General features: G+C 39.7%; 1 protein-coding gene across 2 annotated transcripts in view; it reads right to left on the reverse strand.

Annotated features, from left to right (window-relative positions):
• fn1b (fibronectin 1b) overlaps window positions 1–19628 on the reverse strand; it is a 42997-nt gene extending 23369 nt beyond the window's left edge. For both annotated transcript variants that reach the window (XM_057830904.1, XM_057830896.1), the window contains exons 1-18: window positions 19373–19628; window positions 15863–15988; window positions 15625–15762; window positions 15436–15567; window positions 15125–15262; window positions 10184–10330; window positions 9922–10104; window positions 9655–9837; window positions 9400–9576; window positions 9099–9254; window positions 8891–9019; window positions 7423–7566; window positions 6807–6928; window positions 6349–6517; window positions 6072–6248; window positions 5867–5995; window positions 5705–5794; window positions 2929–3123 (exon numbers count right to left, since the gene is read on the reverse strand). In XM_057830904.1, the coding sequence (XP_057686887.1) occupies window positions 2929–3123; window positions 5705–5794; window positions 5867–5995; window positions 6072–6248; window positions 6349–6517; window positions 6807–6928; window positions 7423–7566; window positions 8891–9019; window positions 9099–9254; window positions 9400–9576; window positions 9655–9837; window positions 9922–10104; window positions 10184–10330; window positions 15125–15262; window positions 15436–15567; window positions 15625–15762; window positions 15863–15988; window positions 19373–19514 (2677 nt within the window). In that variant the 5' untranslated portion in view covers window positions 19515–19628. The remainder of the gene's footprint in view (window positions 1–2928; window positions 3124–5704; window positions 5795–5866; window positions 5996–6071; window positions 6249–6348; window positions 6518–6806; window positions 6929–7422; window positions 7567–8890; window positions 9020–9098; window positions 9255–9399; window positions 9577–9654; window positions 9838–9921; window positions 10105–10183; window positions 10331–15124; window positions 15263–15435; window positions 15568–15624; window positions 15763–15862; window positions 15989–19372) is intronic.
• Window positions 19629–20083: the final 455 nt, after the last annotated feature.

Raw genomic sequence — 20083 nt, forward strand, 5'->3', positions numbered from 1 at the left:
GAATTATGTTTTTTTTTTTTTTTTAAACCCATACAGGCCACTTATTTAACTGACTGACTGCCATTGACGTCTAGAGCCATCAATGGCCCGGAAATACGACCAATCACGGCCAGTCTTCTCAGTTCCCGCCAAATTGGGCTATTTTCAAAGAGTCGGGGCGGTTTAGGAAAAAAATTAAGCTGGTTGATCAAATTTGGGCTTTTTATGACAAAATTCGGCATGAACTGGCATTTTAGTGCCTCATAGCGAGTGATGTGTGAAGTGCATGTAATTTTGATTTGTATGTACATAGTCATATTCAACAAAATACTTTAAATTACATAACATTAATACATTTGTTGGACTAAAGAAATGTTGATTTGTTGTGTATTTGCATTTGCTTTTGACACCAATATCAAAATAAATATTTTACCCAGAATGCACTTTGATTCCACTCTAGAAAAAAATTGACGAAGTTGGACTTTGACAGTGATTTCTATCGACAAACATGTATTTTTGACGTTTAATAATGAAAAAAATTATTAAACAGCGTTAATTACCGTTAATTATCAATTATTGCGTTTATTGAAATGAAAATATACAACAGGTTTAACCTTCTCTAAGAAGAACTACATCTCCCATAATGCTTATCAGTGAAACAGCAATGTGTCCAGTACAATTTATCGCCCAGTTTAGATTTTTTTTTTTCTGGTTATAATTTTAAAATATGGATTGAGTTGTATAAGTGAAACATGTTATCTTGAATAGGAGGTTGTAATTTGGGCTGGTGTTTATTGAACTAGGCGGGTTTTATGGTGTGACTGGGCTGGAGACAGCCTTTCCTACCTGGCAACCCTGTTTATAATCATAAAAGAAAAAAGTATGGGGGAAAACACTCGGCGACAGGCGACTTTCCGCTCTGAGACCCCCAATTTAGCCAAATTTCAAAATTGATCTATATGCATGCGTGATACATCATTGGAAAGTTTAAAATCTCAATTTTCTGGGGGAAGAAAATTTTTGAACAGGGGGCATTTAAAAAAAAAAAAAAAATTACACCCCTAACCCTAACTCGAGGTGAGAGCATGAGAGAGAAAAGACATCATGATTTTAACGAGATATTATGGCAAACTTACTGTACCTTATTTCGATCCAAAAACTCAGTGTAGCATGTATCAACGAGTGTCAAGACACAGCGGTGAATGGCCACAGCCGGACTTTTGGGGGATTTTATGGGTGAAACACGGTAATATAACAAAGGTCGCGATGCAGAAATCGAAGACATCAAGGAGTGGTCGAGATTTTCTTCAAATATTTACCCTTTTAAACTTTTTTTTTTTTCTTTCTTTCTTTGGATCGATTATTCATCATCTAAAATATCAAGGAAAATGCAACAGTAAAAAAAAAAAAAAAAATACAATTAAGCGATAGTTATGAGGTAGATATCTATGACCTATTTACAGACACTATTTTTTTCATTGTGACGTAATTTGTTTAAAAGTTTAAAATATGTGAGGGAATAATTTTTTTAAATCTTTTTTTTTTTGTTTTTTAAACTAAATATTAGACATCAATTAATGATTCTAAGCTAAAAATGATAGACATTTTGAATAATAAATATAATTACATACCTACTTTTTATGGCTGGTATGTTTGTGTCCATAAACGGGGGTCTCCAGGGTAAAACGGACAAATTAAAAATAGTTCGGGGGCTTAATGCGCCACGAAACTGCTATGGCAGCATATAGACATATTGTTCTATCAAACACAACAGTTCTTTTGGCTTAAAATACAGCAGCTTATTTTAAAGAGGGGTGCAAGAGCAGAAACTGCTTTTTCAGCCTTGTCTGTGTTTTCCGCCATATATAAAAATACTAGGGCTGTCAAACGATTGAAATTTTTAATTGAGTTAATCACAGCTTAAAAATTAATTAATCGCAATTCAAACCATCTATAAAATATGCCATATTTTTCTGTAAATTATTGTTGGAATGGAAAGATAAGACACAAGACGAATATATACATTCAACATACTGTACATAAGTACTGTATTTGTTTATTATAACAATAAATCAACAAGATGGCATCAACATGAACATTCTGTTAAACCGATCCATGGATAGAAAGACTTGTAGTTCTTAAAAGATAAATGTTAGTACAAGTTATAGAAATTTTATATTAAAACCTCTCCTAGTGTTTTCGTTTTAATAAAATTTGTAAAATTTTCAATCAAAAAATAAACTAGTAGGTCGCCATTGTTGATGTCAATAATTACACAATTCTCATGGTCATAAAATCAGTCGCACCCAAGCGCCAGCAGAGGGCGACAAAACTCCAAAAAACACACGTAACAAGTGCACATGACCCTTTGCTGTCATTTTAATCTGTTTGAGTGGGGCATGTGCGTTAATTGCGTCAAATATATTAACGTGATTAATTTAAAAAGTTAATTACCGCCCGTTAACGCAATAATTTTGACAGCCCTAAAAAATACAATAATGATTAATATTTTTTTTAAAAAATAGAATAATAATTGCTAATATTTAGGTTTTTATAAATGACCAGAAATAGTCACTTGCCCTTAAGTGATTTTATTCATAAAGGTAAAAGTGACTTGTGAATAGTTGTCCACTGTACTGGCCAATGTCCCGAAATGGTTAAATTGACGATAAAAGAGAAATTTTCTTCAACAAAACCATTCCCTTCAGCATCTGGTTTTACTTTTGAAAGACTGATAAACAGTGTTTTTTTTCGCCTGACAATTCAATAATCCAGCTGCTGATGTGATAAGAACTGAAAGAGTGTATTTCTTTGTGTTTGTTGATTGTGTGCACATTCTTTTCTGTTTCCAAGAACACCGCAAGAAAGAGAGAGGTCATTCCGGGGCCACGATGTTCTCAGGTCGTAAAAAACATCTCTACTGTTTGCGTATTTATTCTTCAAAAGTACCTGGTTTAGAGGATCCGGTGGTTTGGACCTGGACAAAAACAGGCTCGCTCTCCAGGTTCTCTTCCACAGCAAAGATGCTGATGTTGTACAGCACACCCGGGTGAAGGTCAACCAGGGTCACGGAGGTCTCCGAGTCTGGCAGGTTCAGCTCGGTGCTGCTGCCCTCTAATGAAGGCGTGTATACTACGCGGTAACCTGATGGAGCACATAGACAGACAGTCATCAAACTCCTCAACTGTGTTGTTTTCGTCAACGATGACGATAACGAAAATATTTCTGCAACAAACAATTTTTTCATGATGATGACGAAATGATAGTGAGCTAAAAAACGTATTTTGGGGGACTAAAACATAATGAGACAAATGACAGTTTTCGTCTGACGAGATGAAAATTCACAATAGTTTCCGTGACACGTTAACATTTTGTGACATTTTATGTGTCGTTAGCCTGCCTCGTAGCAGCGTCTGGTTGTGTCAGTCGTGACGTGCTGCAGCTTTCCAGGCTTCCACGCATGGTAAGATTTGTTTTCTATCTTTGACAGAGAGAATATGCAATGTTGCTCTGGCATTTAAAGGTCTGCGCTGATTGATCATCACACACTAAAGCCCTTTTCACACACATATCCAGGGAAATTCCCATGTAAATTGACAGGGGATTTACTCGCGTCGTTGCTTTCACACATGTAGAGATATCCCGAGAATGACGCGTGTTGCCCACTGGCGCTCTCTGTGAAGGGAGGGCTGCTGGCGCGATTTTATTAGCTGGACATTACATCATTTTTGGTCGGCATCGTCTGTCACAGTGTTGGTCAAATCATGTTTTGTTCCGGAGGAAGCATTCCCGAAGTCGTAACTGCAGCCAATTCAAGCTCATCAAGACTGTATTTAAGCCCAGGCGATCCAAGAGCAGGGTGGAAGGAAGAATCTCGCTGGCTTGGGAAGGAAGAATCCCGCTGGCTTTGTTTTGTTGTCTTATTGGCTCTCTGCCTACCGCTTAGGTTAGTATTTTATTGATCCCCGTCGACCTACTGTCACGGACCCATTGTGTTTTTCCCCCTTCTCCATAATCACGTGTATTTTTGTATTTAATAAACCCTTGAACGGATCCCTCTGTTGTTTTCTGCTTTGAAGTACAACCTTGTTTCGGCAATAGCGGACCCTAACATCGGCAACAAAATATACCACACATTTCCAAAGATGGACAATGGACTCTCTTCCTCGGTTCTACTTTCACGGACGCATTGTGTAATTCCCCCTTTTCAGCGATCGCGTTTATTTTTGTATTTAGAACATCTGGGACAAATCCCATCAAGCACCTTAACTTTGTCTTGACAAGTCTAACATTCAGTTGTCAAGGGTCACAGTTTATTATGGTGAAGCACACAATGACCAAAGAACTTTCCACAGCATCTCAAATAGCTGTTTTGCCACAGCAAACACAAGCTTCAGTATACAGTATTTACTGTAAAATGGTTGTCCGCCTGATTGCCTGCCTGACTGGTCCACTGTCCGACAAAGCCAAGGCAGGCCTGCCCTGCAAACACTCAAGATGCTAATTGGAGCAATCCAACCCTGTGGTTTTGCGAGTGTGAATATGAAAGACTAATGAGGACCTCAATGCTCACAAGAGATATGCTTATTAGAGTCAGATGACCCTTCTCTGGTAACAAAAGTGATTTGTATCAGCTGATCCACCCTTAGTAGTTCTAGTGTTAATAAACCCTTGAACGCATACCTCTGTTGTTTTGTGCTTTGAAGTACAACTTTTCTTTCCGCAGTAGCGGACCCTAACATCAGCAACAACAACAAAACCACACACTTCCAAAGACGGACGATACACTTTCTTCCTTGGCTCTACAATCACGTAGCAATTTAATTAGTTATTTTTTCAGTTTTAATTTCGCTATTTCCAGCTTGGTATGCTGATAATTGCGATGCTTGTTCACCGCTTTCCGTCTAACTGCAAAGAGGGAGGAAGTGACAATCAGCCCGCCATGATATTTACGAGATCAGCCTTCATGCTGTGACCCGAGAATTTAACTCCTGCTTTCACGCGCACCGCTTCACGGGAAAGTACCGGACATTATACTAAGACGGGACCCGTGAAATGTCCGCGTAATCTCCGTGTCAGTCGACCCGGGAAATTGTTTTCACATACAACTGCTGCACGGTTAAATTCCCCAATATTCCTGGCGTTTCGGAGCGTGTGAAAGGGGCTTAAATGTAACTCATAGCGTTAGCACAGTATTCGAGTTTGAGTTAGCATTCGGCTAAGGCTAATGGCAGGTTTCCTCTAAACTCTCCGACAACTTTTTTTTACATGCACCTCGTGGCGTCCACGTGGATATAATTAATTGAAAATAATGTACCCGTTTTATTGCCTATTGTGTATTATCAGGAAGTTGGCGTTGCTCTTGTAGACACTACAATATGTGCTCGTCTGTCAATGTTCATTCGAAATAGTTAGTAAACATATTTAGTTTTGGAATATTTTTTTTACTTAACTTTGCAGACGAAAACATTTTTAGTAAACGTCGACTAAAACAAGAGGAAATTAGTCTAGAGTGTTTATCAACAAAAACTATACGAAAACAAACACATTTTGCAATGACTAAAATATGACTGAGACTAATCAGTATTATTGTCCAAAAGACTTTGACTGAAGTGAAAATTAAAAGGGCTGGCAAAAACAACACTGCTTCTTCAGGAATTTACCAGAAACATTACAGGAATGTGCTTGCAAGCCTGCGAAAGATATAAAATGAGAAGTGGTTTACCAGTAATAGGAGCTTGAGGTCTGGACCATCTGATGCGGATTGATGTCTCGCCAACGTCATCGATAGTGTGACGAGCAGGAGTGTCAGGAGCTGTGAAGAAATGAAAAGGACTTTTCTATCACTTACTTTCACAATGCGCAGTCAGAAATGTTTTAACTCTACCTGTTGTCTGGGTTGTGGACAGGATGAGAGTGGCGTCTCCGTCATCTGGAAGCTCGTAAACATTCACGTTGTATCGGCGCCCTGGCAGAAGGTCGCCGATGGTGACAGAGGTGGTCGTTCGAGGAAGGTCTGAAACACGACGTGTAAAGTTGAACGCATCCGCAGTTGAGTGCCACGTTTGGACAACGTCGTTCTTTCTATTTACCCAAGACTTGGCGTTGTGCTCCCTGTTCACTAAGCTCGTACTCAACCCTGAAACCGGAAATGGTGGACGACGCTGACGTCCAAGACACCACGAAGCTGTTTGACGTGATTTCAGTCACGGATTCGGAGGTGTCCACCAGCGGGGGAGGTTTGTTCGTCTCTCCTTCAGATGTTTCCACTTGAGACAAAAATGGATATACCATATTGCTTACTTCAATTGCCTTACATTCAGCGGATATTCGTCTTTTATTCCTTGGAAACTTGTCAGGTTTACTCACAAGAACCGTGGGTGGTGGTGAAATCGAAACGCGTGACCTCGCGTTGTCCATAGCGTAACATGCTAATCAGTTGACCCTCGTAGGTGACCCCAGGACGCAGACCGGAGATGGTGTAGGAGTTGAGGTGGCCGGGAACGACGACCTCTTTCCAGGGGTTACGGGAATTTTTCTAGCAACGGAGAAGAGATCAATGATGACTACTTTTATTTGAAGCTATCACAACATCAGACTGTCCTGCAATAGTGACATTTGTAGGTAGTGTTTTACACCTAAGGTCTAGATTCTTAGCTAATTTTGACGGTCTTTTTCTGGTCTGAGACTTGATTCTAGAAAGACTCAGTCTTGGTCTTGATTTGGTCGTAGTCTTGACAATCAAAAGTTTTGATCTTGACTAAACCTTGTTTATTCCTGATATTAAAAAAAGAAATCATAATTCAAGGATAAAACGGTTAACTCACAATCTTCCATTTAAGGATGTACTGCGTGATCTGAACAGATGAGGGAGGGTTCCACTGTATCGGGTGCGAGTCAGGCTGCTTGCCCGCCTCTGTGATGATGACCTGAACTGGCCTGTGACCACCTGGAAAGTTGCGGTGAGACTGGATGAGAGGGAGAAGCTGGAAGCAACATTCAGTATGTTAACAAGGCAGTGTTAGTGTGGGTGAAAGATGGCTTTTGTGACACTTTGGCACAACCGAACAACCAACACACAAACTCTCTCACAGTGTGACATAACACTTGAGTCCTATGCTCGCCATTATTTACTGTGTCTGCCTAACTCTTTTGGCGTCATTTTTTGGGACTTCTACAAAGATTTTTTGGTATGTTGCAACTAGTAACATACGAAAGCACGACACTAAGTTGAATAGGCACAGAGATTGTTTTTTTTCTTCTGGTTGTTGGTCCCGTCCTACGGTTTTAAAAGTGTTTAAAAAAAACAACAACAAAAAAGCACAGTACCGACATCGGTATCGGGAGCCCAAAAATGTTGCTGCGGGTACAGTACAAAATTTGACATTATGTAAATGGGTAAGAAGAAGAAGGAAATGTTCTTGAGATTTAATTGGTTCCTACCTTGGTAATCCTGCTGGGGCTCACACCTCATTTCTCCAATGCCGTTGCCATAGCAATAACAGCGATAGTGGATGCCGTGGATGACTTTGTCCCATGACTCGCCGATTTGATAGAACGCCCTTGTCTGTGGCTCCTGACACTGATCTGTAGCAGATGAGAATGACATATGGTTATGCGTTTTTTTTTTTTCAACAACACATTGGCAGAAATTCTGTAGTAGGCATGTGCCGGTATGATATTCTGACAGTATGATAACGTTAAGCCAAAATATCACGGTATCACGGTATTGCAATTACAGCTCCAAAATGTGTTACTTTGAGATATCTGGGTTTAAAAATAAATATATATATACAGTGCCCTCCATAATTATTGGCACCCCTGGTTAAGATGTGTTTTTTAGCTTCTAATATATATATATTTTTTTTTAATTCAAATAATATGGGACCTTAATGGAAAAAAAGAGAAAAATCCAACCTTCAATACAAGTGCATTTATTCAGTGGGGAAAAAATCCCACATAAAGAAATAATTATTTGACATCAAATAATGTGTGTCACCATTATTAGCACCCCTGGTGTTAATACTTTGTACAACCCCCTTTTGCCAACAAAACAAGGTCTGGGGACTGAGATGGCCATGGGAGGAGCTTGATTTTGTGTCTGCTGAACCATTTCTGTGTAGATTTGGCCATATGTTTAGGGTCACTGACCCACCCCTATACTTCACAGTGGGTATGAGGTGCTTTTCAGCATGCGCATCTTTCGTGGCACGCCAGACCCACTTAGAGTGTTTGTTGCCAAAAAGCTCAATCTTGGTCTCATCTGACCGAAGCACACGGTCCCAGTTGAAGCCCCAATAGCGCTTGGTGAACTCCAGACGTTTGTGTTTATGATTGTTAGTGAGGAAAGGTTTTCTCCGTGCATGACTCCCAAACAGAGTGTTGGCGTGTAGACAGCACCTCATACCCACTGTGAAGTATGAGTGATGCTGTGGGGCTGTTTCGCTTCCAAAGGCCCTGGGAACCTTGTTAGGGTGCATGGCATGTCATCTGACCAAAGCACACGGTCCCAGGCTTCAACTGGGACCGTGTGCTTTGCTGAAAAGCACCTCATACCCACTGTGAAGTATGGGGGTGGGTCAGTGATGCTGTGGGGCTGTTTCGCTTCCAAAGGCCCTGGGAACCTTGTTAGGGTGCATGGCATCATGAATGCTTTGAAATACCAGGACATTTTAAATCAAAATCTGTTGCCCTCTGCCCGAAAGCTGAAGATGGGTCGTCACCTCCTCGGCAGCCACCCTTTTGCCATGCATTTTTGGGACATAAAAAAAGCTACTACCTTAGGGACGGTATGATGGAAAATCTTTGCGGTTTTTAAAACCTTCACGTTTTCATACCACGGTATACCTTGAAACCGGTAATCGGCACATGTCTAGTCTGTAGTACGAGTCATAAAAGTTTACTCTTTTACCAATAGCGTCACACTTCCAACGTCCCCGACCCTGTCCATAACAGGTACAGTTCATCATGTAGCCCTCATCGTGGCGCTTGGAGAACTCCTGGTTGACATCATAGGTCAAACCCTCCACAATACACTGATCTGCAGACGCAAAGGTAAGAGATGAACACACCCTGTTGACACATGAGCTGTTTCCTGACATCTAGCGGCCAGATTTCACCTCGCAGCTGTGAGTAAGCGATGCAATTCCACTCCCCACGACCGTTGCCGAGGCACGTGCACTCCATCATGTGACCCATGACGTCATGGCGTTTGTCCCATTTGTCTCCCACGCGGTACATGACTCCCTCGTTGGTTGTGCACACCTCTTCGTGGGCTGTGAACACAGGCAATAAGGACAAACACATGACTCATGTGTGTATTGATTTGTTTCTGTATGAGTTCAACTTTGTCCAGCAATGTGGATGCCAGTTACCCAGTAAAACACAAACATACTTCACGTCAGATACCAGAAAACTCACCAGCCATTGGGCAGAATCCAAAGTGTTGATCAGCATCGTAGTTATACGTAGTTCCGCACCACTTCATGTTATCGCGACGGCCGTCCGAGGTGCAATCGGTGTAGTTTCGGCCGCTGTAAAGGTAGGGGAAGTGGCAAAGGGCGCCGTTGGAGTTGCCTCCTCGTGTAGCCACGATGGCTGTTTGATCCAATAGTGCAAAATGAGAAATTATTTCGCAAAAACATGGTTGCAGTCACCATCATAAATTATTCTTACCGTTCTTCTCAGTACAATAAGAGTACTGTTCGTCCCGCTCATAGTCTGAAGTGGTCGAGCACCATAGTTGGCCATCCGAGCGACCGTCGGTAGTGCAGGAGTAGTAGGTCTTCCCCATGAAAACAAACGGGAAGACACATGGCTGGCCGTTGGAATTGCCGCTGTACACCTGATTTCGAGCCTCTGAACATTAGGAATTGCGAAATTTTGTGTTTACTGACAAGTCATTACAAATCCCAGGAAGAAAAGCAATATCGTTTCACTCACCCCACTCTTGACAGCTGACACCATTACCCAGACAAGTACAAAGCATCTGCTTGCTGCCCTGGTTCCTGATCCAACGCTGTCCATCGTAGTACGTGGCTCCGGAGTCAGTGCGACAGGTCCCTTCAATAGTGAGCTCCGGTTGCACCTGAGGGGTGAGAGGGCTCACCACTACCGTACCGGTTCCTGTTGAAGATCCAAGTAATAGAAGTTGTAACCAGCTGGTATGACGGATGACATAAGGGTCCTAGGTTTCTTTTCTCACCTTGTCCCGCATTGTGGCGCTCACACTTCCATTCCCCACGACCGTTTCCCAAACATAAGCATTGCAGCGTGTTCCCGTTGGCGTCATTCTTGGACCAGGTGTCTCCAATGCGGTAGGAAGTTCTGGTGTCCTGGTCATTGCAGCGGTCTGCTCAGAAAGCGAGGAAAGTCAGAATCAGCTACACTCAAAATGACTTGGCAGAACTTAAAGGAGAAGTTAAGAATTTTTAGACATTATGCTTAATAAAGTGCATGTGACACGAAAAAGCATGTTTATTTCATAATACACGCGGTATTTTATGCTCCTGAATGATATGGACCCCTTGGATGTGTGTGGAAGCGATCGCTATATTTATTTAGTTTTTTTAATCCCGCGCCATGAAAATGAGTGACTTCCGGCTTCGGTCTCGCATTGAGGAGGAGGGCGCTGTTACGTGTACGGGAGAAGGAGTCCTATCCACTATACAGCCGTACTGTTGTATGAAAATGACTAAGGATTCGTCTGATTTTGTGGATTAATACGTTTATTCTTCGCATCATGCCAGCCAAACGGCTGCAGAAAAATCTTGCTGTATGAGGGAGAGGCGTGTACTCCTTTTTGGAGTTTCAAAAGGTTTCCATTCACCATGGATATTGGCCAAAACAAGCCCTACTACTGTGGGAACATTGGACTTACGAGGAAGTGAGTAAACATCTTGTTTTGTGTTATGGCAAATACGAATACAGCGACGACAAAGTAAACACTACAAACTTTCTTTAAATAAAGGACTAGTTATGTTTGATCATTGATAGGCATGTAAAAAGCTCTCCTCACGCACATTAGCTGCACGTTAGCTGCACAACAGCTGCAGCCGCCCTCCTCCGGGGAACGAGCTGTAAATTGCTCTCCGGCGAAGACAATCGACAACCTAGTCGTCATGTCAAAACATCCGGGCTAGTTATGTGTGATTTTCCGCTTCGAAGACTTTGAAACATCATACGGTTCGGGTTAGCATGTCGGCTAGCTGTCACGCCTCTTGGTTTGTTTACATTCTCAGAAGCCGGGGAAGGGAAATGACATATGTCCGATTTAGGTGTCATAAAATATCATTCGGGAGGTGCGACAGTAATGGTGAAGTCGACAGTTTTGACAATTATGGAGTAATTTTGCCATGTCGTCCTGAATAACTGAATTTTTATTATTTCATATTCCATTTAGCACAAGACTGTTATTTGTCATGACTCATGACCATGCCATTTATTTAGCTATTGAGGAAAATACTTGGATAAAAAGAATATCCTGTAAAAATATTGAAGTAAAGAGACAGAAACAATGACATTTTGCAGCTCTCTTCACCGCGTTTTCCTCGTTGTGAATAGTTCCCCCGCAACGGGCTGACTGCTCCTTCTCAAGCCATTTATTTAGCTATTGGGGAAAAATACTTGGATGAAAAGAATATCCTGTAAAAATATTGGAGTAGAGAGACTGAAACAATGACATTGTACGGCTTTCTTCGTCGCGTTTTCCTCGTTCTGAATAATTCCCCCCCAATGGGTTGAATAGTAAATCTGATGAGCCCAGTCTCCCGCTGACGTCATCCACCTGTTGGGGACGCTAGAGCCCTATAATGGTAGGCGTGGCTAACCGGCAGATTAAAAGACTAATTTCTCGTCATCTGCGCTTTGCTAAATTGTTGTATATAGTCGAATCGTCTCAAAATATGATTCTAATTCACATAATAATGCTATTTAAGAATTTTTTTCTCTTGTCGTATGCTCTTTAATCTTCAAGTTAGCGGGGTTTAATTCATTGGTGAAGTAGATTTCAAAATTCCGTGCAGTTCGTCAGTTATTTGTTAGTTTCAGGTCTCCGGAGTGGCTAAGCTAGCGCGAGTCAATGGTGCCTGCCAAAATTCAGACATAAATCTTTTATAAAGCATGAAAATGCTTCAGAACATGTAGCAAATACACGCATAAGCGGAGTTTAAGGGGCCAGGCCCCCCGGTGGCCGAAAAGTGTAATTGCATGTAATTGACTTTCCTATATATAATATATATAAAAAAAGGTTGTAAAGCATTAAAGCAAACAACAAAATGAATGAAATGAACAAAAAAAGATATGTTTATAATGGGTCAAAATTATTTTTCGAACAGATCATGTGACAAGCACCTTAGACGGTCATTTGCTTTGCATATTATTTACACACACAAAAAATTAGGAGAGGGGAATTTTATTTTTCAAATGATTTTTTTCTTTATTTGAAAATATATTTTTTGATTGAAGCAATTTTTGGGGGGATTGAATGATTTAGGCACAAAAGTCCTACCCATAATATGACCCAAACACAAAAAGGATTTCTAAAATCAAACTTTTTTATTTAAAAATTAAGTGTTCAAATGCAAATATTTGAGTCTCAAATATTTTTTCGCATTCAAAAACTTTTTTTCTATGATATAGTTTTTTTTGTTTGTTTGTTTGTTTTTTTTTTTGATTGAAATGATTTTTCGTTTGAAAATATATATTTTTTGTTTGAAGCAACTTATTTTTTGATTGAATAATTAATGCACAAATGTCCTAGCCAAAATGTGGCCCGAATGCAAAAAAAAAAAAACATTACTTCAATCAAAAAAGTTGCTTCATTCAACAAAAAAATTGAGTGCAATCAAAAAAAAAAAAAGCTCTCAACAGTTTTTTAAAAAAATTTATTTTTGCATTCATACACATTTTTTTTAATCGAATAATGAAGACACAAATCTCCCTCCATATGGCTCCGCCCAGGGGATACAATTTTTGACTGGGGTAACTACATTGGCACGACACCGGCAGGCGTACCATATTCAATGGATGACGATCTTGGCGAGTATAGCTGTCCCAAGCAGCCTGATTTAGAATTCCCCTCAAGAATGATCGGAAACAAAAAAACGCTCATTTTCAACTTATTATTATAAATATTCTTGTCAGTTAACTTTATTGCTGACACTGCGTTATGGGGTCATCAACATGTTGTGCCCCCCCAGCCCAGAAGTCAAACGCCACCATTAATACATGTTACAATTAAATAATTGCACAGTAAACATAAAATGAGAGTTGTGCATTATGTAATTTCTTAATGATGCAAATCAAAAAGACAAATAAAGTCTGTCTAAGTCATGTAAAAAATAAAGAATAGAGTCAAGAATAAAAGTTAATACACTCACAAAAAGCTCATTGCCTGAGGGCCGAATAAAGAAGATGCTAGGATACATACATACACATACAGTAGAGGTCGCTCTTAGCCAAATGGAAGCCAGGAAGATGCTAAACAATAACCAAATGGCAGAGCAGCTATAAGTACTGTATGTTGCGTTCAGTAATCTCTGGAAGCTGCGAGTAGCAGCCCATACTATATTTTTGCCTTTCTTATCCTGAAATGTATTTAGTAACAAGAGGCGATATTTTCCCATTAGGGCATGTTGTAATCTGAAAATTCTGTATGTAGAGACGTTCGTAAGTAGAGGTACTACTGTACTCAGATATCTAAGCATGATCCAAAAACTTGATAATAAGTTACTTATGAGAACTAAAAAAATTTAGTTATGTACGTCTATTTAAATGCTTACCGTAATTATCGGACAATACGGCGCAACTGACTTTAAGCCGCCACCCACCAAATTTGACCAAGAGATATTAACCGGTTACACGCTATTTGACCGGCATAATAAGTTTACATGGCTACTCTGCGACACGAAGACGCAATGACTGTGTTGCAGAGTGGCCTCGCGTTCGTATAGTGTCGGCAAAGACCAAAGGCAAAGACGCAAACCTTGGAATCCTGTCTCCAATCTGGAAGAATTCGATTGCGGGGGCTTGAAGGTGGCTTGCATATCAAAAGCTCCCGCGGCGCATGACCCCGCCAATAACGTCAGCACTCGTACACGTCACATTGGGCGTGCGCAGCGGTGCTACTAAACATTAAAAACAGCAAATATGGCGGAACATCGGTTTTAATTTACTGTTTTTATAATATTTTTAATTTAAATATGTTGAATGTTTCCATTTTTGTGTCTTTGAGAACAAAAGAAAATGCCATTGCTTGAAGTTGGCGGGCATGTTGTCTTCCGGGCTGAAGAGGTCAAAGTGCATAATTCGCTGTCACCTTGTAAATCTGCATGAATACTACATTGTTTTCATGCGGAATTGCGACATTTTACGAATGGAGACGGAACCATATAAATGCAACATGAAATTTTTCGTCTTCTCGGACAGTCACCATGTAAACGGCCCCTAAGACTGTCATAATTTGCTGCAAAGCTTCATTGCTTCAAGAAGCTTCATTTGGCTATCACTGCCCCCTTGGAGGAGACAGTTAACCTCTGCTGCCTCGTCCTGTCAACACTGTTTTCGTCCAACATGCCTCCTAGCATGCACTGCAGCGCAACAGATGTATATAACAATCAAAATTCATGTTCTGTGCTAATTATTGCTTCAGTTATTGTTCCAGTTATTTTATTAATTGCTAGTTATGGTAATTAGTAACACTTTTTTTGACAGTAGCGCCATAAGACTGTCATAAGACCATCGTATTTATGACATAACACTGCCATGAGCATTCATGAATGCTTATGACAGATGTCATTTTGTGCCATCTGGCAAATTATATCACTTTTGAATAGATGTAAAAGATCCGACCTGGACATAAATGGAGTTAGTGACATAATATACCGAATGACACTTAATGATATCTTTCATAAGCATTCATTAATGCCCATGATCTTTTGACGCTGCTGTCAAAGTGTTACCTATTAACCCAAATAAATCAACAAATAAACCACACTGGACTATAAGCCGCAGGATTAAAAATTATGGAAAAAAGTAGGGGTTTATAGCCCGAAAATTACGGTAAACTAACATGACTATGGGAATTTTTTTTATTTTTAACTGTGTATGAGCAAACAAAAGTGTATCTGCACTTGTTTTTACTTACTCCTTGAAGTACACGTGATACGTCCGTTCCCCTCGCCTAGACATGTACAGTCCAGCATCATCCAACCTTGGTAGGGTTTCTCCCAGGTCTCGCCCACCACGTACGATGAGGCAGCATTGTTATCGTAACACCGCTCAGCTGAGGAAAACAGCTTTATTATCTCATTCATGCCATGGACTGGTAATAGACGTCAATCCATTTTGACTGGGAGAGGCGAATGAACATTCGTTCATTCGCCTCTCCCAGTCAAAATGGATTGGACGTCTATAGAAAATGAGTAAATCATATTAAGTTAATGTACTGTTACTTACCCACAGGCTTGCAAGTCCACTCTCCTTTGCCATTTCCAAGACAAACACATTCCAACATGTAGTCAGCTGTGTCATGAGGCCTCTGCCAGGTGTCTCCGATTTTGTAAGACCTTCCACCTTCATGGCAACGATCTACGCGGAGCAAATTTTAGCACCACATAGACATGCAATCCATTTCCGCTAACTCACTTCCGATGGTGCAGCTGATCTTGCCCCGACCAGATCCGATGCAAGTGCAGTCCCACAACAATCCGTCCTTTGGTCTCTCATACGTTTCACCAACCCGGTATGTCCGGTCGTTGTACTTATCATAACAAGATTCCTCCACTAATAAAAGTAGACAGGAAGCAACGTATAATAACAGTACGGGAGTTTGTAAGGGTGCAAAAAATGGAAATAATAATACAAAAAAATAACTCTAACTGACCTTCAGGTTTGGTTTTACATTTAATGCCTTGTGCTCCGTTGCAGGTACACAACAACGTGCTGCCACGGTAAGGTTTCTCCCATTGCTCGTTCACTCTGAACGAGCGCCCGTTCTCCTCGCAGCCAACTACAGTGCACATTATCATGGCGCATATTAGTAAATACACCTTTATAACCATGTTATTACAGTATATGACTCAGACTGTTGTACATGAGGTGCACATTATCATGGCGCATATTAGTAAATACACCTTTATAACCATGTTATTACAGTATATGACTCAGACTGTTCTACATGAGGAATCAAATCATAATCAATCACAATCAATTTCATAATTTTCATTTTAATTTTCTCAAAAAATCGAATATTAATACTCCAGGACATGCATAAGCACTTTTACTTATTCATTCATACATTCAATTTCCGAGCCGTTTATCCTCACAAGGGTCACGGGGGTGCTGGAGCCAATCCCAGCTAACAATGGGGAATAGACGGGGTACACCCTGAATTTTTATTTTTTTATTGTTTAATATCACAATATAAAAAATAAAAGAAGAAATACCTATTTTGACATTATTTTTGCCCAACACTCTATTGATATCAAGTGAGTATTTATTTGAGTTCTTGTGAGAATTATGCTACATTATTTGAACAAAGGTGTGTAGACTCCAATCCATTTTGACTGGGAGAAACTGGCAGTGAATAAATAAAATAAATACAAATTTTCAGTTTTTTTATTCAAACAATTAAAAAAATTTTTTTTAATATACGTAAAAAGAAAATAAATAAATGAAGCTACTGTTATTTTTCATTTTTGCGTCTTTTATCTAAATATTTTTAATTTAAAAAATACATTTTTAAAAAGAATATCTTGATTAAAACATGTTAAATATACATTGCGGAAAACACAGACAAGGCTGAAAATAAACTGCTGTATTTTAAGCCCAAAAAAATGTTTTTGATAGAACAATATGTCTATATGCTGCCATAGCAGTTTCATGGCGCATTAAGCCCCCAGACTATTTGTAATTTGTCCGTTTTACCCTGGAGACCTCTGTTTACAGACACCGCGCAAACACTTTTGTTTCAACCCAGCCATAAAAAGAAGATGGGTAATTATATTTATTATTTGAAATGTCTCATTTTTAGCTTAAAATCATTAATTGATTTCTAATATTTAGTTTACAAAAAATAAAAAAATAAAATAAAATTATTCACTCACATATTTTAAACTTTTAAACAAATTACATCACAATGAAAATAATAGTGTCTGTAAATAGGTCACGGATATCTACTTCATAACTATGGTTTAATTGTATGTTTTTTGTTACTTCCCAGATATTTTAGATGATAATAATAGATCCAAACATAGAAAAGGAAAAAAAAAACATTTAAAAGTATAAATATTTGAAAAAGAAAACCCCGACCACTCCTTGATGTCTGCGATTTCTGCATTGCGACCCTTGTTATATTACCGTGTTTCACCCATAAAATCCCGTAAAAAACGGCTGTGGCCATTCACAGCTGTGTCTTAACACTCGGTCAGATATGCTACATGGAGTTTTGGGATCGAAACAAGGTAAGTACGTGATAATATCTCGTTAAAATCATGGTGTCTTTAATTATGCTCTCTCATGCTCTCACCTTAGGGTTAGGGTTTGGGGTTTAATTTTTTTTTTTTTTTTTTTTAAATGCCCTGCTGTTTGATTTTTTTTTACCCAAGAAAATTGAGATTTTAAGCTTTCCAATGACGTATCACACATGCATATCGGACAATTTTGAAATTACTATTATTATTGAGATTTCTATTAACTCATTGGCTACCATTGATGGCACAAGTAGACATCCAATCCATTTTGACTGGGAGGGGGGAATGAGTCGTTCGTTCATTCGCCCCTCCCAGTCAAAATGGATTGGACATCTAGCACTGTCAATGGCGCTGAAAGATGAGTATTCACAGCCAGTCCCCCTAGTTTAGATGAATTGGACATCTATTGTTGTCAATAGCAGGCAAAGAATTTATGGTAAATGTACTCTTATTTACATGTTTTCATAATTTATTAAAAAAAAAAGAAAAAAGATTTAAACATTTTTAGATACAAAAGAAAACAGTCAATATTCTCTTATTTATTTTAATTTGTTTCATTTAAAAATAGCTTAAATTAAAAGATAATATAAAAATCTTGCCGGTAATATATTTTTTTAATTTATTGATCAACTTTAGTGTTGTTTCGGGTCATAAACAGAGTGAATCTCTCTCTTTATTCACTTTAATTTTGCTTTTATAACTATAATTGAGACCTGACATCCACCCAGAGGTTGCGCTAGACTTTTTCGTTGTCTGTCATTTTGACTGACAGTGTCATAAAAATCCGGTCATAATCTATTTTTACCCGTCACTTACATTTTTAAAATCATAATAATGACATATTCAATAGTATTTAGTTTTCATTCATTTTTAATTAATATTCTGTCCGAACAAGCTTAACAAGAGGCAAACAGACAGCGGAGTGCACCAATCAGCGACGGGCAGACGTACCGTTAGCAAAGCGACGAGGGCAGGACGAGGGACTTGCGCGCGGAAGTAAACATACGAGGAGAACGGAGTTTATTCAACATGGCGAGCGCGAGACAGACTGTTGTCAATGTCTCGTGTCGATGTGTTTTAGCTCATTTAAAACTGAATTTACCGCCGATTGCAACATATTCTCGGCTCTCCCGCCATCCGTGTTGTTGTAGAGACGACTTTCGGCGCGCAAGAGTGACGTTGCTCGTGAAGAACAAGTCACGCAAATAAACAAATCTGATTTGTCGATTGATTTTGTACCCACTCTGTGTCCCAGACTTTTCTCTCAGTGTTTGAAAAATACAGGGAGAACAGTCTGGCCGTGCCAGACAAACACTCAGTTGCCTTGACATTTTTCCGAGTAAGGCCAACGACGTCATGCATCAAGAGAGACAATAGCTAATTAATATGCTCACTTGCCACCCTGTGGTCTGGGGTGTGAATTGCAACCTGTCAAAATGACGGATGGACTTCAGTTTTTTCCGTCACCGTTTTAAAAAACCGGTCAACGACGGAAAATATTCGGTTAACGCGACCCCTGCATCCACCTATGTGGACTTGCACTATACCAAATATTAATATTGTTGCTTAGATGACCCAAAATATGATATATATGTTTATACTTAATCAACATATTGTTGTTGTGATGTGCAGAAATGTCATACAGTATTGAAAAATCTATTACTCGACCTTACCTGGAAATGAAAGATATGGAATAAAAGCTGGTTTGAGAATAATAACAATAATAAATATGTATTGTCAAACAAAGTTTCCCCATTTGACACTTTCACTTGAACGTGAGCGTTACTATAGTTGTAAAGGCAGGACATAGAAATGCTTAGCCCATATTGAATTAAAAGAATGCTCATCATCATTTTCAATATTAACAAAAAGAACCCAAAATCAAAACTGACAAATGAAAGTTGAAAAATGCATTCACCAACCTGGACTGAGAGCTTCCGTGTCATGGAAATCAGGGAACACCTGATACTGTCCACTCTGTCTTTTGTTCTTGGGGACCCCGAGGACCACTGCGCTGCACACGCACGCCGCCACCAGAAGCTTTGCGAGCGGGTTTCCGGACATCTTAAGTATAAAAACAAAACAAACAAAAAAGTAGGGGGGGAGAAAAAAAGTGGAATTCAAGCCGAGATTGTCTTCAGTGGGTGTTGTTGTACCCACAGTGCAAGGCTGAGCAGACTGAAGCGCAGAGCTTATAAAGGCTGTGCGCTGCATGGGTGGGATGCAACCTGCTGGTCAACAAGGGGAGGAGGGATTGGGGAAGGAGGCAGGGGAGGGGGCTTCAATTGGGGTAGCTGTCGACGCTCCCTTTTCTAGAAAACAAAGAGGATGAACTACACTTCTTGCACTTAAGTAATTATTGCCATTACCAACTCTAGAAATATAAATACAAATTTTTATTTTTACTATGAAAATTTAAAAAAACAAGCATTTGAGGGCTGGGAAAAGATTACTATATTTTTCGAACAATAAACTGCACTTGAGTATAGACCCTACCCACGTGACGTCACAACTCCGCTCTCCTGACTGGTGCCGCCCACTTGTCCGTCAACACATCGTGTTGACCTGTTACGACTACGTACATTCCTCCTATTTACGGCGTGTTTTTCTGCTCGTTAACATTAATAATCAAA

The sequence above is a fragment of the Corythoichthys intestinalis genome, chromosome 1 (genome assembly GCF_030265065.1).
Source record: "Corythoichthys intestinalis isolate RoL2023-P3 chromosome 1, ASM3026506v1, whole genome shotgun sequence".
In the NCBI taxonomy this organism is placed as follows: Eukaryota; Metazoa; Chordata; class Actinopteri; order Syngnathiformes; family Syngnathidae; genus Corythoichthys; species Corythoichthys intestinalis.